Source organism: Camponotus vicinus, unplaced genomic scaffold (assembly GCF_025532165.1).
Source record: "Camponotus vicinus isolate PSW18456_S1 unplaced genomic scaffold, iyCamVici1.0 SCAF_4, whole genome shotgun sequence".
In the NCBI taxonomy this organism is placed as follows: Eukaryota; Metazoa; Arthropoda; class Insecta; order Hymenoptera; family Formicidae; genus Camponotus; species Camponotus vicinus.
In genome coordinates, this window is record NW_028141976.1 from 5,449,894 (window position 1) to 5,474,225 (window position 24,332).

General features: G+C 34.7%; 2 protein-coding genes and 1 long non-coding RNA gene across 4 annotated transcripts in view; 1 reads left to right on the forward strand and 2 right to left on the reverse strand.

The window, feature by feature from the left end:
• Positions 1 to 12,925, reverse strand: part of LOC145970770 (uncharacterized) — a 32,199-nt gene extending 19,274 nt beyond the window's left edge. Inside the window, exons 1-2 of the mRNA XM_083097707.1 lie at positions 12,688 to 12,925; positions 10,289 to 10,403 (exon numbers count right to left, since the gene is read on the reverse strand). Of these exons, the coding sequence (XP_082953833.1) occupies positions 10,289 to 10,315 (27 nt within the window). The 5' untranslated portion in view covers positions 10,316 to 10,403; positions 12,688 to 12,925. The remainder of the gene's footprint in view (positions 1 to 10,288; positions 10,404 to 12,687) is intronic.
• LOC145970776 (uncharacterized) overlaps positions 1 to 21,041 on the forward strand; it is a 48,711-nt gene extending 27,670 nt beyond the window's left edge. Inside the window, exons 3-4 of one of the 2 annotated variants that reach the window (XR_014438604.1) lie at positions 10,051 to 10,172; positions 19,486 to 21,041. This is a non-coding gene — a long non-coding RNA (uncharacterized LOC145970776). Of the gene's footprint in view, positions 1 to 10,050; positions 10,173 to 19,003; positions 19,379 to 19,485 lie in introns of those variants that run through there. The other variant, XR_014438603.1, reaches the window with a different exon arrangement.
• LOC145970775 (uncharacterized) lies at positions 18,130 to 20,112 on the reverse strand. Its single transcript, XM_083097713.1, has 3 exons — positions 18,833 to 20,112; positions 18,578 to 18,664; positions 18,130 to 18,509 (listed from the first exon to the last, which is right to left on the reverse strand). The coding sequence occupies exons 1-3, from the start codon at positions 19,889 to 19,891 to the stop codon at positions 18,408 to 18,410; spliced, it is 1,248 nt and encodes a 415-aa protein (XP_082953839.1). The 5' UTR covers positions 19,892 to 20,112; the 3' UTR covers positions 18,130 to 18,407.
• Positions 21,042 to 24,332: the final 3,291 nt, after the last annotated feature.

Here is a 24,332-nt window from a genome sequence, read left to right on the forward strand (position 1 = left end):
TCTCATTTTTTATTCTATGCGCGTCTTTACTATTATGAATGCATTAATCGCGCATTTTGCTTGAGCGTGCAAACACATTCATGCTTACGCGTATTCCGCAATAATTCCAATAATTTTTCTTTTATTTTATTAATAAAATTATGAGATGTTCTTTCTTGTTGCTGACATATATTTAGATTTAATATTCGTTCTTATTTTACTTGTAAATATGATAAGAAAATTTGAGTAATTTCCTATGGAATATGATCTTTGGATCTCATAAATTGCAAGATTATTGCATATTTTAATTATTTTTTTATTTGACTATTTTTATCGGACTACATCGCGCCACGACATAGTATCAATGGAAACTTTCATGCGGAAAGGCTCATAATGAGTATGTATCGACATCGTAGTGCAAATTAATCACTCGATTAGCTCGCCACTTGCGTGTTTAATGATTGATTTTCGCGGAAAAGCCACCATCGCGATTTATCGTCGCGGAAATGTCCTCGTCGAGAAATATAAATTCATTGATGGCTAATTAAAATTCATTTACTCGCAGTGAAATAAGCATGCATGTTAATAGAGCACTTATACGTTTTCGCGAAAATACGAGTAGCATTAATGACGTCAATGGACAATAACGCGTCAAGAAATATTCCGATACCGTTATCGCCGATCTATACCGTTACGGCTAACACTTTCCGAGGAATGTGCAATTCATTAGCGCGCCGGATGTTTTCGCGAAAAATGCGTTAAAACGTGTCTACGATCGAAGGAAAGTCTCGATCGCGAGGAGGAAATCCGATGGATAACATCCAACAACTGTTTGCCTAGATAATGTAATGTTAATTGCAAGTTAACAAGAACAGCTATCGCAATCTTCTCGCGAGACTGGGACATAAGAGGAAAATACAAATTGCCGTTGTAACTTTGATGTAACAAGTGCATGAAGTAAACAATCCGAGTATGATTAACATGAAATTTCCGCTGATTTATATCCTCGTACATTCCAAGACGCGTACTTGTCCAAAATTGAATACAATCGTATAGTTGGCACCTTCTTCTTCAAGAAATAACTTTAATATTCAAGCTAGTGCTCTCTTCTGTTTGCATGGTTCTGTTTGCATCCAGGACAGTTATCAATTTTTTCCAATAGATCGGAGGCAAGAAAAAGAATCCCGGACCTAAATATCGGAAACCGGATTTCCACACGTGGTGATTTCATGGAGGAATAGAAAGCCCTCGTGCGTGACAATTCGCTACGTGAATACCGGACGATCGCTTCCAGCTTGAGTCCTGAGCTCATCGACCGGTTAACCTTGTCCGTACGTGAGCGCCGGAGAAATCACAGGTCTCCTATACTCGAGATTGCCCACGAGGCAAGGTATAGGTCGGTGGACCGAAATATATGTATACACGAGAAATATACATATTGTGCGATTACATGAAATTTAAACAATATGTATTAAAATACATGTTTAATTTTTTTTTTTAATTTATACGTGATTAAATACGCGCATAAATAATGAATATAAGACGAAAATGAGGAATAATTGCGCATTCATCAAATTTCAATATATGATAATTTATTGAGATAATAAATATTTCAGACGTTTTATTGAGATGATAAATATCTCTTTGCATATTTTGCATGAAACATCTTTGTAAGATATAACTTTTATTAGGCAGGAATTTTTGAGATTCGCTTTCTACGCATAAATATTCACGGAAGTAATTATGACAATCGGGGGAGAGGGGGAGGGAATCGCGCTTAAAGATTCAGACTGTGTAAATCGGATTGTCAGTTGGCGGCACGTGGGAAAGCTCCCCAAGTGCTTCTCCTCTTTTCTTTCACAGAGTACATATTTTATGCACGGTCCCTTTGTCCGGGCAGGTATCCCGGACGAACAAAAGATTATCATCGCGCGCTCGACCTCGCGTTCTCTTGATACTCTTCGACCGACGCGCACGCACATTATTTCTAGCGGATAGCTGCTCGGCCCATAAACCACCGACCGCGATTACCAGCGTCATTTTTCGCGTTCCATCGCAAACTACATTGATCCAGACCTCCCACGCGGCAGATAAAGCGTGGCGGGACGTATGCACCGTTGCATGGCATGATTCTCTATCAGTTGCACCCGCGCCACTTTCCAGCAAATTCCAGCGATCTCGGCGATTTATTGATCTTGATGCAAATGATGCAAGGCTGCAAGTGTCTCGTGCAATGATATAATGCTTGTATCATGCAAAACAAAAGTATTAATCGACTTTGATACTTTGGATTAAATACATTCCATTCTAGATGTAAACAAAACAAGAAAGAAATATGTCATAAAAAGAAGAAATGATATAATCAGATTTAAGAAATTTATCAATGTCGTTAGAAAAAAATATAAATATATGCTATTTATTAGAAAAATAAAATTAAGATATTATTTAAGTTTATTAAAATTATTTTATTTTTCTAAATAAAATTAAGATATTAATTAAGTTTATTAGAAAAATAAAATTAAAATATATAAGAATGTTGCAAAGCACAGAAGAGTGTAAACTCTAAAAAAATTTTGGTTTCAAAGATTAAAGTGTTCGAAAGAAGAATTATTCTTCGATGTACTTTCCACGGAACATTTATCGATTTATAACTCATATCGTAATGTATGTTCTATTTTTTTTATAATCGATAATCTCACGAATAAAAGGAGGCAACATTGTGTACGAAAAAGTTTCTGATGAAAAAAATAGAACGTGCGAAATGATACATTTCTATTAAAAAACAACTATTTATTTCTTCTTCCATTATTATTATGAATAAAAATACATTTATTACATCAAGCAAATAAACATGGATCGTTTTATCTTCCAGATTAAAGACACGATAACTTCTTCTTCGATCGTTTATTACCATCTTGTTGACAATTTGTTTTTCGTCTCGTCTCTCGGAAATTGATCACGACAAACATATCACGATGCCATGGACTGGTTTGACGTAAAGATCAATAGCACGAGAGATACTCGTCACGCTTATATATAGGTACCGCGTGTGTGCATGTGTATTGCGCGTATTCGCATTCTACAATTAATTCAGGTCCGTGATCCGTAAGATCCTCCCTCTCCTTTCATCCCAGCGGATGTCTCATGCCCGTATATGTGCGACGAGGTGCACCTACGCGGCCGCCACGAGTCAAGGCTCCCTGAATAACTGCAACTTACGTCGCGGAATGCCACAACGTTGCTTCGTCGCGTAAACAAGTTTCGTGCCCATTCCCGCGCCGCGTGGCAATTCCTCATCGGCCTTACACGCGCGTGGGTTGTGCGTGAGGGCACGTGTGCCGTTTGATGCGACGCGAATGCCAGAAAATGGGGATGCAGCTGTCTGTCATACGAGTATAGAGTTATACGCGCAGTGTCGATCTAATGCGTTTCGGCGCCCGCTTCACCCTCCCTCTCTCAATTTACTGCACTAGATTCCATTTGGATATTTGATAGATTGTTTGCTTTATTTTTTTAAGCTCTTTTGATTTTTTTTAAATTTTAGGGATATTTTTAGCTCTCACAAAATATGCATCTCAACAAAAATATAATTCTCTCTACAGATTTCTTTTTCTAAAAAGTTTGTTCTATGATGTATATAAATATTTTCCCTCGCTTGGGTAAATATTTTTTTGAAACAATGCTCTCGTTACATTAAACGATAAATCTGTTATTTTTTTTTAAGCTCTTGATTTTTTTTTTAATTTTAGGGATATTTTTAGCTCTCACAAAATATGCATCTCAACAAAAATATAATTCTCTCTACAGATTTCTTTTTCTAAAAAGTTTGTTCTATGATGTATATAAATATTTTCCCTCGCTTGGGTAAATATTTTTTTGAAACAATGCTCTCGTTACATTAAACGATAATAGTCTGTTATTTTTTTTAAGCCCTTTTGATTTTTTTTTTAATTTTAGGGATATTTTTAGCTCTCACAAAATATGCATCTCAACAAAAATATAATTCTCTCTACAGATTTCTTTTTATAAAAAGTTTGTTCTATGATGTATATAAATATTTTCCCTCGCTTGGGTAAATATTTTTTTGAAACAATGCCCTCGTTACATTAAACCGATAATAGTCTGTTGTCTGAATCCTCCAACAATGGAGATTGCTGTAGTATTAAATCGTCCTTCGTACGCACCGCGTACACTTAAGAGAACGACTCGCCGATCGATGCACCGATGCGATTTGGCACGATTACAATGCGGCAGATCAATAGCAAACTGCCAAGCCTTCGGAATAGATACGAAAAAGCAATGTTACTATGTTACTAAACGAAAATCAATTATGACAAATAGCCGACTGTAAAGGTAAAAAAAGATAAGAATGAAGCCAGTCTATCTCTTTACTCCTGCACGTAGACGATATCTAATCGTAGAATAGTACCTTATTAGACACCTTTTTACATGCGTGATAATGAAACGGACTAATTGTCTGCAGACGAACGATGACGGCAAGAGTTTCGCGTTAAGTGGAGAAATATAGTTGAGTAATCTCGTTTGCCGAGCGTTTTCCACGGGCGAATTCCACTCCGAGACAGTTCACGCCGTGTCAAGGACAGACCGGCTATTTTGCGCGGGCCAGGTGTGGGTGGAGTGCATCGACCTGCTTACTTGCATACTTATCCGCGCATGCAATAGCGCCCGCTTGTAGAACGCTTGCATAGCCGCTCATCGACATGAGCGTAACTCACCCGGAATGCGAAGGACTACGAGAAACTATTTGGCGGATTTCCTTGACAGTTAACCCTTCCACGACAAGGTTACTCGCTTGAAAATGCTTACGATCGCGAATGCACGCAATGAAATATACTTTTTTCAAAGTCCTAGCGAACTAGCTCATAAGAAAAAGGAAAAAATAATAGAACGTCTTATTTCTGCTGAATTGAGATTTATGATTCACGAGAAATTTCTAGTCATCCTGGTAAATATAAATGGGATCAAAGAGTTGCCAGTTATGAAATAACAAGCTTCGATTTTATCTTATAATCTTACGAACGATTTCGTAAGATCCAATCTTGATTTATCTGATTTTCCTTGTAAAATTATAAGGAATGATAAGGAATAATTTAAGCTTACACTAACAATTTCTCAGTATTAATAGAACTAACTCTAATAATCTTAATCAGTACAGTATCAGATAAAAGATAGAATCATAATATAAATAAATTATTACGAAATATATTTAATTTTTAAATCACAATATTTTTGAATATAAAATATGTGTGTTTTTACATCCACGTAAAAATAAGACGAGTTCAATTTATTGCATTTACAAAGAAAACACAACTTCTCCGTATATTCTTATTTATGATTTTATTTCTCGTGATCATCTGTGTGCACTTGAGTAGTTCTGTGCAAATCAAATGAACGTGCAAATAAAAAGAGAACGTTGTTAGATATTTTCGATTCTTAACGTCGCAATTAGCGACTGACCAAATAACATAGCAGTAACAATAGTCGCAGATAAATTCGGTATAGGTGGGCTCAATGCATCGCTAAATAGAAAAGACGTTCGTATCGAGTGTATGCTGTGCTTGGCAGCCGATGTGATAGCGTGCCACACGTGTGCCAGCAACATCAAGGCCAATGCAATGCACGGTCATAATCCAAAAAAATTCTCGCATACACGAGCTAATCTCCATCGAAAAAGAAAGAAAGAGAGAGAAGCAAAAGGAGGAAGCAAAAGAGAACGATGAATCCAATAACAATGGTCTATCTCACAGTGGTGCTTAGGAGAAATTTCACTGGCAAAATTGCTCTTGCAATTATTTTATATCAAAGCACTTGATAATTTCTTTTTTTTTTAATATTACTGACGATATTTTCGCAATTTTTCAAAAACTGGCATTACACAACAGATTAAGAATTTTGAACATTTTGAATCAGGTTGAATAGGTGAAAAGTCCTATCTATCGAAGCACCACTGTATTTTTTAGGCAATCTTTGCCAACAGCAAGAATGATTAAGCGAGTGTGACACGAGCGAGAGTAGCACGAGCATTGTATATTTATGCGTTAAATTAACGAAGAAATCGACCAAAGAGAGTGACGTCCTTTACACGCGAGGAAGTTTGTCATTGACTAGCACGTGGCTATCAACGGTACAAAAACGGCGTAACGTGACGCTGTAATACGGAATTCGATGCCGTAACAGAGATACAGAACTAGTCACGTTGACTGACGTTGCATCCGAGATGCAGCTTGCACTTTCAGCGCCTCCATGCGATATGACAGTCAGCTGATCGCTGCGTCACACGAAGGCCTTACACATCACCGTTTTCGATTTGCCAAGTAATCAGTTTTTACAAGTATTTTCGGAAAGCGGCATATAAAAAGCTGATAAACGACACTTGTATGGATCTTTCTGATGTGCAAACAACGTCAAATAATATTTTTGCTCGTTTTTGTCGTTTTTCATTATTCACAGCTGAATAAATTGCGACTGAAAAAAAAAAAACAATTAAGATAAGGAAAAACTTCCGTCTGCCGACGCAAATGAGATACAGATAGTGAAACAACCGAATAACAACATAATTATAGGCGTCTCTTCCGCTATGCTTATTTATGATTACAAGGCAAAATTTAGCACTCGCAGCTTCGAGATATTTATTATATGCGGATTTTATTGCAGTGTTAAATTACAAACTGCACGACAATGTTTATTTTCAACGTTCAACTCGCAGAATACTTATATTTCAATATTACTCTCCGAGCTCTAAGAATTGCCTACTTAAGAGTGAAACGCACAGTCATAAATCGACAGCTTTGAAGCTGCGTTGGTTCATAATGGCGTTATTACCACGGTCCACTGCTTTGCATGACTGATGCGAGCGGATTGTTCCAAGCAGTAGTCACATTGTTGAACCGTTACTCTCGTGCATGACGACGATTTCACTTGTGCGGTTCTCTTCGAAGTCCTACAAGTCAAACTTGCAAACATGTAGCATCAAAAGAAAATCAATACTTTGTTCCATTTATTGATATCGAAAAAGGCCAGATAAAGATCAAAGGAATTTAATTTTTATACATCAAGATAAAATTCTTGAAATCAAATATTTGGATAACATTTAATCGTATTGATTAATATATTAATAGATTGTAAAAGAATGCAACCTTTTTCTATATTTTATTTTCGATGTCATGTGTCACGAATTTTAATTTTTTTATCAAATTATTGCCAAGTATAATTATAACCATGTGTATAAATTCTACGAATCGATGGCTATAAATAAACCTAAACTTGATTAATTTGTACTTTACTTATTTGGTATCTAATAACACGAATATCAGTGATGCTCGATGTTTTCTTTAAACATTGTATTTTTTGTCTTATCGATATCACAATGATAAATTAAAAAAAACAATGTAGATAATTGAGAAATACGTGTACTTTGAAAATGTATTTTTAAAGCAAGCGAATATGTATTTGTAGGAAGCATTACACCGATATATATCGCGTGAAAAATATTTCGGATGATTTAAAATGTAAAATATTGGATTATATCTTTTCAAAAAGCTCACTGATATATGTTTCCTTGTACACATAAGATACCTTCTCCGCAGTTATCGACTCTCACCAAAAATATCGATGCTCCAGTTTCAATCTATCGTAAGCGCTTTCAACCGGTTTATCTATATGTTCGTATCTTGCAAAGAAACACGAGCGCAAGTTTGTTTTTTTATTTCCACGTTTTGTACTTGTGATGATAATGAATACATTGACACTCGATAATCCCAAGATTGAATGTACTTAAATTTTCACTAAAGATACTCATGAAGAATCTTGTGTGGAACAAAATTAATATTTTAAAATCCAACTTTTTGTGCATATTCTTCAAGTGCGTGTAAAAGTGCTTTCGTAGTTTCCAGTCGAAAAATATAAAAGAAACTTGAATAAATTCAAGAGGTTAATTCTTTGTCTGCGGAAACATCAAAAGATGCAGCTGGTCAACGTCAGTGGCCGCGCTTAATTTTATTCGGCGACACGTGCATGCCTTCGTCGGCGCTTATAAATGGGCACTCGCGATGCAGATCACTTCCGGGTGCCTTCTAACCCATCTAGAGCTCTTTCTCCGTCTCTCTTTCTGGCACCTCGTGACCTCTTCGCGAGCAGCATGACAACGAGTCATCATCAACACGCGTCATCGTGACTACACGCCATGTCAACGTGACTCATGATGATATGTAGCTCGGAAATATACGAAAATTATTTCGAAAAAGCAATCGATCGTCTGCCTTGGAAATCTCTAGGATTTGTTTTAATTTGATCCAATTCTAAAAGCAATAACAGGTATAAATATAATGTGGCTAAGCTACATTATATTTAATACAAGCAATTAAAGTAATTAACGTAGAGAAATTTTCATAAAAATTTTTATTCAAATATTATAACGTATAATATTTAGATTAGATTTATCAAAGAAATTTGCTCTAATAATTCAGAGAGTTATTAAAGCGAATATACTGTATATGATGATTTGTCGCAAAATTCGAAGAAACGATTTCACCTGCATTATTATCATAAATCACGGAATATTACGATAGAAATGTTTTTTAACGTGATCACATCTTTATTAAAAACCTAAGAATTCCCGGTGCATATCGCGTAATTATCACTATGGAAGTGTGTATATCGTCGCTGCGTTCATAAAAAAATGGTACTTGTTTACGTCGCCACATCAAAAAATAATACTTATTTATGTCACGTCATGTGATAACCGACATAATCATTCTATGCGACTCTTATACGCATAATTATCGAAATCGAAAATATTTGATAATATTTTAAAATATTTACCGTAATATTAAACTCTAAATTTTTTTAAATAACATAATTATGATGAAAGGAAAATTAATGATAATATGAGTGGTGATTTATGAATATAATTTAAGCAATAATAATATTTTATGATTAATAATTATATGAATTTAAATAATGATCAAACACCATGAAACATGATCAAACATCAATAACATTTATTAAATAGATAAATGCTAAAATATTATATAAGATTGATTAAGCTCTATTGCGTATTTATGTGAAGGATAAATATTATATTTTTCTTTATGTTTTTAAGTTTCTTTCCTCATCTTTTTCAAAAATCGGTATGTAATAACGTTCATATTCAATGATTAAGATGTTACTATTGCTATGCTAATGAAAACGATTCAGCACAAATATTGAATGCTCGTTAATTTATTACAATGAATGCAAAAAAAATATGTATGTATAAAGTTGTATATATTTCAATGAATATATTATATATTTTATAATATATAACCACATATATATACTTTGCGTCTACCATTACATGCATAAATGATAACATGATAAAAAAACCTATTATTATAGATAAACAATTTTAGATATTTTAACATTTTTTAAATAATTATCACTTATATTTATCCATTTATGTATGTGTAACTAAAAATAACTTTAAAAGAATTTGTAAGGAAAAATTTGATAATAGATAATAGATAAATACGAATGCTATTCTAAAAATGGCATTATCTTAAAATAGCATCATCTTTTATATATATATAAAAGATAATACTATTTTAAGATTTTAGAATAAATTAGCATTCGTATCTATTATCCAATTTTTACTTGGAAAATTCTTTTAAAGTTATCTTTAGTTACACATCCACACATACATAAATGAATAAATATTTTATACACATAAATAAAATAAAATATCTAAATATAACAAAATGATAGTGTGTTTATGATAGTGTGAGTGTATGTGTAGATAAAAAAAATAGTAGAACAATATCTCTATGATATTGAAGTAGTCTTCATTGAATTTAATTAAATAAATCTTTGATAAAACGTGATTTAATTTCCTTAAAAAGAAAGTCATTTCTTAATCTGAAAGAAGGAACGCTTATCGCACTTTTTTTCTCTCTTTACCGAATGTCTTACATAATAGGTTTCGTGGAAACGTTTATCTAAGTAGAAAAATATGCATCGGTCAATGCCGAAGCAGCCGTTATTCGTACATCAGTCTAATAATTCTGTTTGTTCCAGCGGACGAGGCGAACAGCAACTGACTCACGCACTCGCGACTCACCGCGCAACCTAGATCCGATTTTATCTCCGCATCGTGTCGTTACGTGGCTCGAGAAAAACAACGCGCCGCCGTATACGCCGTACGTATATCCTTGCATTATCGTTTGCAGAAAATTATTCTCTTCCTCTCGCTCTTTTATGAATGAACCGTCCGTCTTCGTAAAAGACGAAGGGGAAAGCGCGCGAAACTACTCACTTGCCGAACCGATGATCGCGATTTCATCAGCGTCCGGAGGGTCACGAACAGGCTCGGCTTTAGACGTATAAAGACCCCGATTGACGGTTTTCGATTTCTTCATATTCTCTTCCCACTTGGCCACGTGTATTGAAAAAAAATTTGATTAATTTCATATGGAAATTGAACAAGTTGGAAATGTGAAGGACAATGAGAGAGAGAAAAATAACGGCTCACAAGTATTTACATCAGCGTAGACTGTGTATTATCTTTTTTATATATTATATCTTTTTGATGGCGCACGTTTCGATCAGCCTCGAAGTCCGAGGAAAGCGTGAGGAACGCGTATTAGCAAACGCCTCGTGATGTCAATGGGGTCGCCATTTGCGTGCGAATCACACGCGCGTGCATTCGTTGCGCATATATCCGAGCTCTTTCCTCCCGTGTATAATTAATGCCGCGAAAAGGTAACGTCACGAATCGAAAACTTGGTCGAGAACTCGACGCGCCCGAGCTCCGGATTGTGTCGCAGTTAGATCGCGAGAGAGGAGTGAAGCAACGCAGAAGTGTAGCAATCACGGAGATATATGAGATAAATGAAAGTCTTAACGACGTAATTGGCAGTGTAAACTGCGCAAAAGCAATTCGAAAGCTGTTTGTTCTCGCGAAAGGAGAAATGCAAATCTGACGTAAATCGAAATTCTAGTCGCGTAATCGAGACGCCGCAAATATACAGGGTGTTCTAAAAAGGTATGTCAACAATTTAAGGAGATATTCCTCACACCTGAAGGATGAAAAAATGTTATATGAACATAGGTGCGGAAATGCTTATTTCAGGAATTATGTTGAAAATATACTGTTAGCTGTATTACTTACACAAGGAAAAATTTAGGATTAATTATTGTAGACGACAATCGTTTAATTAGGCTTATTTACAAAGTCAATAACATTAAAAGGCATTTTTGAACGTGTTCGTGAATCGATGCGTCGACGTGTCACTGCTTGTATTCAGGAAAATGGTGAACATTTTCAACATTTATTGTAACATACTCAAGGTCACATTAAAACCAAATGTAAATAAGCCTAATTAAACGATTGTCGTCTACAATAATTAATCCTACATTTTTCCTTGTGTAAGTAATACAGCTAACAGTATTTTCAACATAACTCCTGAAATAAGCATTTCCGCACTTATGTCCATATAACATTTTTTCATCCTTCAGGTGTGAGGAATATCTCCTTAAATTTTTGACATACCTTTTTAGAACACCCTGTATATGCGTGCGAGATGACAAAATTAGAATCATTCCCACGCGTGAGCTTTAAATTGCATACGTTACTCGCGCGAAACCTATTTGCTTGAGACTAGGTATTGTCTCGGAAAATTAACTCACGAGTTAATAAGTATATTATCTAAACTCGCGTTGTGCGCAGCGTCGTAAATGACCTCGAAATGAATGAATCGATTAATTCTAACAAAGGCGGTGAATTACGATATGTTTTCCCAAGTGGATCGGACATTCGTTCGATACTAGATCTCCGATCGACTAGAATCGTGACAGTGACTATCACGGGCAAGGTCGCGCGATCGAGGAGCGATCGGAGGCGGATGTCGGAGGAGAGAGCGGTCGATGATAAAAGTGAAGGCACGAGCTATTTTCGAATAAAATAGCGAGTCCGCATTCCTTCGGGTTTGCTTCACGTGTATGTACGTTATTTCGTATTTTCGCAATTCCTCGCCGTATAATCGTACGCAATTATCGCGTCGGCCATAACTTCGGAAATCGATTCTCACGTTATCGTTCGAGCGCCTCCTCGATAAGCTATGTAAAAATAAAAATAAATTATTAAAGGCTATTAAAGGCTTGTTGAAATTATTTCAAACCGAAAAGAATCTTTTAAATTTAAAGAAATCGTGATAAAAAGAATCGACCTCTTTTCGAGTAGAAAAAGTTAAAAAAAAATTATTATACAAAAAAAAACTTTCTAAAATATAATACATATTTTATCGTGCGTAACATAAAAGTATTGGATGCAAGATCGTTCGCAAAATTTTGTGTGCGAGAAAAAAAAGCGATAAATCTTTCAGTTAACCCTGGAAGTAGGCGCGTGTAGATGGATAACACTCCGCTCTCGCGAGCACATTTTTAATCGCCGCGCTTTTATAGCGCGCGTGTGACCGTACGGTGGATAATAAATACGACGTACAATGATAAATGGCGCATAACACACCACGATTTGTCTAGATATACGCATACATCGGAGAGTTCGCAAAATCGCTTATTCGCTTTATCCCAGTGATGCGAAAACGATAATTCATTGTACGATTTGCTCATCGAAATTCGACGCGAACTCGCATTTTTCATTCACATCATTTCGACACGTTGGATATTTTATAATTACCTCGGACTCGAAATTACCTTGAATGAAAATTGAAACATCGTATACGCAAGTTTCGCCGAGACGATAATCGTGTCGCTCTCGCTGTTTGCTCATGCCAAATTTTATCGAACGATAATATTAGCACAAGTTGATTCCATCCGTTTCCGACAATTTTTCAACGCATTTTGCATCCGTTGTGCCACACCAGCTTTGCACGATGATAAAGAACGAGTCGAGCAATAAGTGTGAATCAAATAATGATTGACGTCGCTGATGATGTGATGTTTATTTGTCGGGAATAGAACTATAGCGCAGGAGAGACAAACGGATATATCCTGTAAAATAATGAAAAATATCCCAAAGACAATATTCAAATTTTTTAGTTTTGGTTTTTTCCGCTGCCATCTTTTTCGAAGCCGATGACAACATCGATTAAAATTCGATAAGCCATCAACAACGCAATATGTACATAGATGAGGAAATGTTGATTTTTAGAGCAACAATCTAATAGATTAAAAAATTATCGAATAAAGAATTAGATAGTAAGTTTCAGAAATAGTTTGAAGTAGAAGAGCGCAATGCGCTCTATCTCTCTCTCTCTTTCTCTCTCTTTCTCTCTTTAGGAGTCTGGTATGAGAACCATTCGCCGCATACTGTCGACAACTAGACGACTCATTGTCGCGTTCATAAATTCTCGTTAGTCTCTGTTAACACCGTGTAATAACTCAAAGACGCTATTGCGCGGTCGAGCACGTCTAACGGAAACGTCATGTCTATCACGTCGCGTACATTCTGCAAAAAGTTCACTGACTTCCGCCGCGAATTCCCGTCTGTAAAACTTGTACTAAACCTAACGACTCGAATCTACACTCAGTTCCAAAAAAGCGGTACACTTGAAATTTGGAAAAAATCACCAAATTTCAAATGACGATAACTTTGTAAATAATAAAGATAGAAAGGTCTATAAAAAATGAAAATAAAGCTTGAAATCTCTACTTTAAAACTAGGTTCTCCGAAATGTTGCGAGATAACATTTTTAAAAATGACGAAACGAGAACATGCAAAATTGAAAAATAATTGTTTGAGTTTGCCATGACACGTGGCGAGAATCAAATGTCGCAGGTCAATGGGGTCAAAAGCATATGATAGTACAGAGATTCCTCTTTAAAGTGCTTTTTTGTTCATCTCGATACGATGATTTTTCACCGAGTTATACGCATTTGGAATAAAAAGCCGCTTTTTTCTTCAAATGCGTATAACTCGGTGAAAAATCATCGTATCGAGATGAACAAAAAAGCATATTAAAGAGGAATCTCTGTACTATCATATGCTTTTGACCCCATTGACCTGCGATATTTGATTCTCGCCACGTATCATGGCAAACTCAAACAATTATTTTTTAATTTTGCATGTTCTCGTTTCGTCATTTTTAAAAATGTTATCTCGCAACATTTCGGAGAACCTAGTTTTAAAGTAGAGATTTCAAGCTTTATTTTCATTTTTTATAGACCTTTCTATCTTTATTATTTACAAAGTTATCGTCATTTGAAATTTGGTGATTTTTTCCAAATTTCAAGTGTACCGCTTTTTTTGGAAACTGAGTGTATATTAATTACATTTTTAATTCTTTTAAATGTAAAACTTTTAATTAATAATTAAATCTTTTCGCAGATTTATCTAAATTATTTTTAAACATAAACCGATTTAAAAATGAATTCTTGTTTACAATCATGATTTGTATTTAAAGATTTCACGACAATAGTTTCGAAAGTTGATTATTTCAGCTGCCATCTTTTTTGAAATCGATTACAACATTGATTGGAACTCGATAAACAACAATGAATGCAATACGTACCATAGATAAAACGATTTAGAGCAACAATCTAATAGATTAAAAAATTATCGACTAAAGAATTAGATAGTGAGTCTCTAGTGACTCTCTTTTGAAAGCGACATGTTCAATTTAATGTTGATTTTTTTCAATATTTTTTCGAATAAACGATCATCATTACTTTTATATGAATTAGATGAATCACACGTTCTTATTTATGACGAGAGACAGTGCCCTAACAATTCCGCAAAGTGCGCCAAATGCTTCATCCACAGCTCTTGGCACGTCGTCTCAGCAGGATTGACGATACAAGTCGCGCCGACACAAATATAGCACGAATCCAATCTTCTCTGTTTTATTGTCCGTGCTATTTTCTTAATGATAATTTTTAACAAAGCCTTTACGATATCAGTTTGCAAGTATAATCATATATCGCTCCACAAATTTTATAAAAAATTCAAGACGAATGGATACGAATTTATTTAAGATATCGGACAAAAATGTGTTTATGTATGTGTGCGTGCAATAAGCAGCGTCTTTGAGGTCTTTAACTTAATATGCCGGTTGAAATAGTTAATTTTCGAACAGATAAACATTATATCGAGACAATACTCGCAAGTTTTAAAACCGCTCGGCAATTAACTTCCCGTGCGATAAGCAGCTTTAATTACGGTTTGTTGCGTACAACTGAAAATTCTTTAACAATCACATGACGAAGTTTTACCAAACGAGATAGCGCACGATAGCTCGACTTCTCGTTATCGATATCCGATTAGGGGCAAAACTAATTGTAAGCCGTAATAGCAACTTTTTCCGATTGCAGCACACGTCGTGGGAAGTACCGCGCAATTAATGAGAGACATACACATACCGCTAACTTACTCTTCTCGTTGGGAGACAGGAAATGAGTCTCAAGAAGCGCCCTTGCGCCTCTTTAAGCGCAGCTGCAACGTAGATCGACGACGCTCTCTCATGCGCGAATTAAAGTCGCTGCGTCCCACTCGCGCCGATGGCTCGCCGATTACGTGTCTGGTTGTTTATATCCCAAAGAGACTCGGTCTCGCTACCGTGAATGCGAATACGAGAGAAGCCTGTGGAAACGCGACGATGGCGCGGCATTAAAAATCCGCGGGCAAGGCCGCGTTTTTGCATCGATCAGATATGAGATCGCACGGCGCTCGCTCGCTCAATCTCGAGTCACCATCCCTTTTGTGTCCTACTCGAGTCCCGACCTATTTAAGTTCGATTCAGGTGCGATTTCTTTCACTGTAATGCACGCGAAGATCACACAATTGTCCTGTATCACCTTTCGCGTTATTCTTCTTTAACACGAGACGCTTTTTTTCTTGTCTTCTTTTTACGTCTCCGTTTCGTCGCGCTCGAAGCACCTCAATTTTTCATCACTCGCTTCGAGACTTCTTTAACGTGAGACACGCTGCGTTTTTTTTTCTTCTTGATTTTTTTTACGTCTGCCTTTCGCCACGCTCAATTTTTCATCGCTCGCTTCAAGGAACACGACCTCACTCGGCTGAGCAAGATTTGTTATTCGCCGGGAAGATTCCGATTCGCGAGGAAACACTCGCGATGGACGGACGTGCAAGAATAACAACCCCCAACGTTCATTCGGCGCGGCGGTCGGCGCGGCACTGACAATTGCGTATCGGTCAAAGAGAGGCGCCGCGGCGCGCGATGAGACGCGATCGCGCAATCGCGTGATCTACGCGCGCGCTGCACGTCCCCTTCCCTCGCCCCCCCCCCTCGTGCCGCCTCCTCTGCCGCCGTCGCCGCCGCCGCCAGAATTAGACAAAACAACGGAACTTCGGTTCTCTGAAAGGATCGCGTACGCACGCTAATATTAATGTAATATGCGTGAGATTTTATCGTATGCCCCGCAGGCGATTGATAGGGGTACAGTTTGCGATTTGTACTCGTGTGTTGTAAATACAACGCAAACACGATGATAGTTTCGTAAAAGACCCTCGATTGTGTACACAACAGTGTTCTAGATCGAGTAAAACATCTGTCGTTTATGGATTTTGTTGGGGGAATTTGAAATCGATTTTTCTTCCGCGAGAAATGTCAATATTTGTCACGAGTACGCATCGATCAAATTTTTCTTTCAGCGTTGAAGCTTTGGAAAAAAAAAAATGCCTGCGTCATCTCGTCATTGATAATATAATGTTATTCCATCTCGAAAGTGTTCGTTATCAATGTGGCATAAGTAATTGATATAAAATTATAATCAGTTATCTTAACAATAGGAAAGTTGTTCATTCAGAGTCCGCTTATCATTGTATTATGTAACGCAACATATTTTTAACTCCTTACGGATCGATCATTTCGTTTTCTGACTTTGATCCGTTGACATTTCAGTTTTTGTGTACGTCGTTTTTTTAAATTCGCGACGAAAACGATGCATATTTTTACCAGCGCGCTGATGGCGCAATCGCAATCAATTCAGATTGCTGGAATATATTCGTCTGGACCGGTGTCTAGATTAAACAACATCGCGACTTACTTATATATGAAATAATTTATTCGACCGATATTTGCGCGTATGTCGAGATTTATCTCGCTGCTTTATAAAGTATCCGTGCCGCTCACACATACGGCAAACATCTGTTGTCTATTTGCCACGATTCTCGCATCGCGACATTAAAGTAAGATTGGAATCATTAACGCATTTAGCCTTTTAATCTAAATTAACCTTTGTGACTATGTTAGGATATTATCGCGCAGTAGAACGTTAACCTTGACGACAATAGATCGCGATCCGGCTACACCCTGCATGCCTCCGCACTGAATGAAAGCTCTTCGAGGTCGCCGCCATTGCTATTAAATAATACAAACCGTTGTAGACGTAATATACCTATTATTATTTCACATCTGTAATACCGGTTCCTTATAAGTTACTCTTTATTTATTTCGTATGCGTGTTTCCATGAACTCATTTTATTATCTACTTTATTCAATCGTTGACATGATACCGAAGACGGCATCTTCACTTCTTTTTATAAATACGAGATAACGAATTGTTGAATCGCTTCGACCAAATGATAAGTCTTTATTGCTTCAAAATGCAAAATACGTGCTTATTATAGAAGTTTCAGGGATATGAGGCGACTTTACGATCGGGACAAAATGATAGGGTCAAAAGTTTCCGTAAGTTATTCTCTAGTGATAAGAATTCTGTGGTGATAATGAAATTTTTCAAAATTACATCGCAACAGTTGCAGAGAGAGAGAGAGACAGAGAGAGAGAGAGAGAGAGAGAGAGCAGCGCAATCCGTTCCATGGAGAAAATATTGAGATATAATTGTAAACTTCCAAGATTGCATTTATCGCTGAATTTCTATTAGTATTTTGCCATCAATATGCATGACGTCAATGAAGAAAATTTTAAACACATAAATTTATTTTTTTATTCATATCTGCATTATTAAAAGTTACATTGATAATCATTGCAACATAATGTACAATATGTTATCTGATGGAATTTAGAATATTAAATATATATATTTTTGCATATCTTAGAAATGAGTATTCAAATTGTATTGGTTTATTAATATTTGCATCAATTTACTTTTCTTATTTTATCGTAAGAACAGTTAAATTTATGTGGCGTATATTTAATGAATTATAAAGCACAATATTTTGTATAAATATACTTATTGCGGTGCATTTCAGAAAATGAAATATTAAAAAATAAATATTTACTTGCAGTTGATTGTTGACATATATATGGAGAAAAGGGTACAAGGTTTTCAATGTTGTCTTTTTACATAATTTATATGAACACGTGTCTCTATACAAATATAATACATTGAATGATAAAATATTCTATTCGCCACAATATGTATAGAAAAAGAGTATTTCCAACATACTTAAAAAAACATTTATTTTTTTTTAATTATGTGCTTTCTTTTAATTAAATTATTTGTGTAGTATTTGAAGCCTTTTCACTGCAAGAATGCGTCGTGTATAAGAATTGTATTAAGATTAACAAGTACGTGGTGATGCTACCCACTATCTACAAGCAAAATTACAAAATAAAGGTGATATTTTTTAGTTAATAACGCCAAATGATCGATTACTCACCGCAGTGAGAAGCGTCGCGTCCACGTTGAGACCTTTCGCAGAGAATGCATTTTCTCGATGCAGTATTTGCAAAGAAAACAGCTGTAACTGCAATATCAGATCGCGCAATAAGTTGACATAAAAAATTTAAAAACATTATTATAAATGCATAAATTTAAATATAATAAAATTACATTAGTGTACTCGTTTCGTGAGAGAATTAAATTATATACATATATTATAAATTATATTATATATATTATACACATTTGCTACCTCGTCTTTGATCTGTTTATCACTGGTGTTGATGAGCACTTCGTGGACAGTTGTGCCAATCTCCAGAGCCTGGTCCTTGGCGGTCTCGCAAGCCCACACTATCAACGCTATTTTCAAAGAATAATACAAGATGGATGAAATGTAGTATTGATACCAGATCTGTTTGTCCAGATTGATGAGAGCTACGCCGTTTTGTCGTTGCAGTATGTAAAAATATAGGCTGAAAGTGATCTCGGCGAAGGTTATGACTATGGTAGCAAGGAGCTGTAGACTAAAAATCACGTTCAGCAGTTGTACCGTGTCGCTGACCATCAGATGCCGTTTCTTCAGAGCCTTAAGCTCCATCAGCAAGAACGGATTCCTTTGCTCATGGTAGATCCGTCTAAGGAGATGCGGCTCGTCATTTACCACGATTTCTCGCAGATTCGCCAGATTATCGTTGATCTTTTTGAAACAAGCCTTCAATACACAAACGCAATTCATGTATAGCATATCCATCTGAAAGACTAGCAGAATGATGTACATCGCGAAGATCTTGACTAAGCTATCGAGATAATTTGCGGAGTAACAGTTGGGTGCTTGCGCTATTAGCAAAATAAATCCGAAGATGTCCTTGGCATGGATTAGTCTAGATAGCTTCTCATATGTTTCAGGAGGTAGTCTTGAAGAGATATCCAATATAATCTGGAGCAAGCGCATTCGCGGACCACTCAAGATGTACGTGACAATCGTTATAAAACTGCCTAATAAGAAGTAGCAGTTACCCTGAAGAGCCGCAGGTACGCCGGCAAATTCGATCCTTCCGGAGATGTCCATCTCATAAAATATCGTCAATCCATAAATGCAGAAGATGCACAGGACAATGGTCGATGCGATGTAACGCGGTCTAGAGATCTCGAAAGTCGAAGTGCTAATCTTGTACGGAAATATTCCAAGAATCCGGCAAAAAAGGAAACAGGGATACATCAGAGATTGAAAGTCCGTCGCGTGGAACAGCCGCCATCTTTTTCGTACTTTACCCTTGGCTCGTCCTTGAAACTTCGATGACGGACGGAACATGATCAGCGGAGTGTCATGGAGAGTAATGATCTAAATCGTAGATTGAGATAATTATTAATCACATTATTAATGCACTTTCAGCATTAATGAGAGCTCAATTGCGAGTGCTTCTTCTCTAAGAGTGTAGCTTCTAAATTTGTCTTTCTTGACATGAACTCTTCGTGATGTCTGTCTACATCCGGCGAGTTGAAGTACGAAACTGCGAAAAGTTCCTGCGTCGAATAGCAAGACAGAAGCCGCAGGGATTATTTGTTAGCCATGAAGTAACCATGGCACTCTTCGATCGGTATTTGTCACCCTTGGGATGCAGCGCTTAAAGTAATGATGTGTAATTGCTGTGACATACGACCCATCATCTTGCGCATCTAGATCGCAAGGCGAATCATCTGTAGACACGAAACAGGAAGCATCGGCTGTGCAGTATCCACGTGACTCAGTAGTTCTCAAAGATCCGTTAATAACGGCCATCTGGTTTTCACATTCTTATACATATATTATGCGTACAGGATGTTGGGTCCACAAATTTCTCCGTGAATTTTATATTTAATATTTCTCTTATTATCGTAACATTAAATATAAAATTTTTTACTTTGATCCAAAAAATATACTGCCATCTCGATATTTATTCTTCGAGCATAATTTGCACGTATGATTATAAGTTACAAATTATTCTCACGAATCTATTAAAACAAATATAATTTGTATATAATATTATATACTAAAGCGTTGTTGAATTGCACCGCGCGTGTTTTGAGAAACACTGATATAGATCGCCGCGAAAGGCGTATGCGTAATGAATGTAATGTTGATAAACCGAGTTATGATGCAAGGACAAATGCTATTATCTAGATTAAAATTAATCGACATATTCCCTCGACTGATGAAATTGTTAACAAGTATGTTATGGTTTAGACAACAAATTATTTAAAACTGACTGGTTTTTTTGTATTCAAAGCGACAAGAAAAGGGATGAAATGGCACAAATATTATCATTATGGTAATACGTCTTTACGAAACTTCATCAAATTATCGTTGATAAGTGAAACTTGAAGGACAAACATACTTTTAACAAATTGTTCGAGTTGCTTTTGAAAATTAAACATTAAACATCCACATTAAGTATGATTACGTTCCTACTTTCAATGAAAAACATGAGAATAATTGAAATAAAAAATTCATTAATAGCAAAATGAAATTGAAGTTTTAAATTTATAAAAATGTCTCCAATAAATTCTAAATAATCATATATGTAATATAATCATGTAATGATCATATATTCCAAATTTACCGTATCTTCTTTAACTTATGGATTCTTTGATCAAAGAGTTGATTTTTCTTTCACAAGATTGTCGAGATATTCAAATTGATTAAAGAATTTACAGAAGAAGGAAAAGACATTCCTTTTATATATCAAAGATAATTATAGGATTGCTACACAGATTTACTTATTTTATATTTTAGTCTACCTTGTAATTGATCGTCTATAGTTAGTCATGGATTACTTGTATTGCATACATATGTTTTATTTCTTATCATGTTCTTTATATTATTTTTATATTTCATTTTTGTTTAAAGCTTAAAAATTATAAAAATGCATTTGTAAAATAGACAAAATAATTGTTAGTATATTAGAGATTATTACAAATGATACACACCCACACACGCACACATACACACTCGCATTGCAATTATATAATGACTTATTTATGAATAACATAATCGTCTGATGTTTATCTAATATAAAGATGTATGTTTATCTAATACACAAATGTAAAAAAGGGCGATTGCTTTTAAAGTCTCTTGTGCATGTCTTCTTATGATGAGCGCAATAATAACTGAAATATAAAGGCATATTAAACACATACAAAGCGCTATTAAAATTTAAAAGAGTTATTTAGCATAAATGAATATTTATCATATATTGTTGCTTATTTGAATGTTCTCCATACAATGTATATATTGCTTATGCGCAAAATTTTAACTCATGCACGAGTATTTTACATAATTTTGTTTGATTCGGCGCACTCGCATTTCTGTTTTACATAAATATTTCCGTTTTCAATATTTCTAGTATTTATACATGACGTTTTCACATAAAGTATAGTAAAGATGTTTATTACTTATCTTTATAATGCAATGATAATCATATTAATAATATAACAAAAACTTAAATAAAAATGTGATACATGATGTATCCATAGCTGAAGCATCTTTGAATATCTAGAAAAAAATTTGATATTTATATGCATGTTTATACCCATACAGCACAGGTAGATCCTGAGTATGTACTCAGTATATCGCAAACGTAGATTGTGTATATCCCACTAATATTCGATATACATACTATGATATTTTGAGAATGTACGGAGGATGTTCCTATGTCTGCCTTAGAAACCTACTCAGTATATACTCAGAATATTTCTTGGTGTATTATGAGTATATTTTTAGAATATTTTAAACATATTTTTACATTAATAAATTATATATGAATATAGAAGACAGTTGGACTATATGTAGAATAAAAAATAGATTCTTCGTGATGTAAAAAATAAATAAAAATGTGAAATTATTTACTTTATAAACAAAACTTCAGACAAAAATGTTATTTCTAATAGATGAATATAAAACGTTTGAAAAACACCTATTAGTGTTTATTAAATGATTCTCCTTGAAATATTGATCTCGATAATCTATGTACAATTATGTAAGTACACTCGGTAATAGATGAAATACCTTAATAAATGCAGTAAATGGATTACTTCTCATTTTAATTTCAAATAATCTGTTTAATATTCTGAATTCCAACAAGGAATCCAGATTATTAGACAAATTACTTTAAATTAAGTCAGTTTATTATAAATTAAACTGACTAAAAAGAAAAAAGAAGAAACTTTGGAATTCATGTTAGTACCAGTCCTTTATGTCCATTTCACCAAAAATTAAGTACGAGTTTGGTGGCGCGCGTAGCGGCAAAATGAAGAAACACATGCAATATTATAGAGTATTCTGAAAATATACGAGAAAGAAATACTAATACGAGATATTCAAAGTATATTCTGAGAATATATGAAAAATAATATACAACAAGAGATGTTATGGGATTATTCTCAGTATATTACATCTGTAACGTATATTTACAGTATGAGTATAGAATATTCAAATGATATCATGTGCTGTGTGGGTATATGCGTGTGTATATGTGTGTGTATACCAAAACATTTTTTTTTTAATATTTTGATATATAATTATATGTCTTAAGAACGAAAAATCCATGTAAAATTCATTTTAAAATATCTATATTATGTTAAACAAAAAATCAATATAAAATTCATTGTAAAAAAAATTATATCATGCTATTAAATTTTTCTCATTTGATATAATTTTCCAGTTTGTCAAAGCTATTTATCAATACAAATCGATACCAAAACGATTTTTATAGACAATTAAAACGAAGTGTTTCTAAGATTCTCAAAAACTTCGTCCGTTACAAATTATCTGCAATAATTATAACAATTTCTGTGTAAAAAGACTAACAATAAGAAGTTTTTAAAAGAATCTATCTATTTCATATTGGAAATGCTCGAGCATAATTAATACAAACTATAATAAATGCAAACTATTTTGTATAATATTTTTGTTACAATATATGTGTATATATATATATATATATATGAATCGGTTTATATATATATATATATATATATATATATATATATATATATATATATATAAACAAGTAAAAAGAGATGATAAAAAATATGTTATATCAATATATAATATCAGAAAAAATAAATTTTTATTATGAGCTTAAAAAATAGATTCTTTACATAGTCAATATATTGTTTATCAATTCGAAAATAATTAAAACATTTTGCCAGATTTTTACAATATCCCTTTTAGATTTTATCAATTCGATATATTTTACTTTTGTGAAATAAAAAAATTAATAGATTTATCAGTTTTATATATAAATCTTAGAAGCTAAATTCCACTTTTTATGAATTTATAAATTTCAATATTTTATTATTATTAGTATTTATAATATTTTATTAAATTTTATATATTTTTTAAAATTTTATCACGTGATTAGTGCGTCTAAAAACTTGTATAATTATATTGGCCGCATTCAGCGAACTCAACCGCTAAAGCCTCCGCTACAATGAGTCGTAGGTCGTAAGTCGTAGGCAAATTGACCAATCATGATTGATTATTTTTGAAATAATCGACTATGGTTGGTCAATTCGCTCACGACTTACGACTTGCGACTCATTGTAGCGGAGGCCTAAGTAGAAATTGAACGTGATTGGTTTCTACTTTCAGATCCAACCAATCAGCGTCGAATTACATTAGAAAATCTAGTAATATTGCCCAACTGTTGAATCCGCTGAATGCGGTCATGGTCTTCCTCCCTTTTTTACAACTGATTATTCCAACTCGTCAC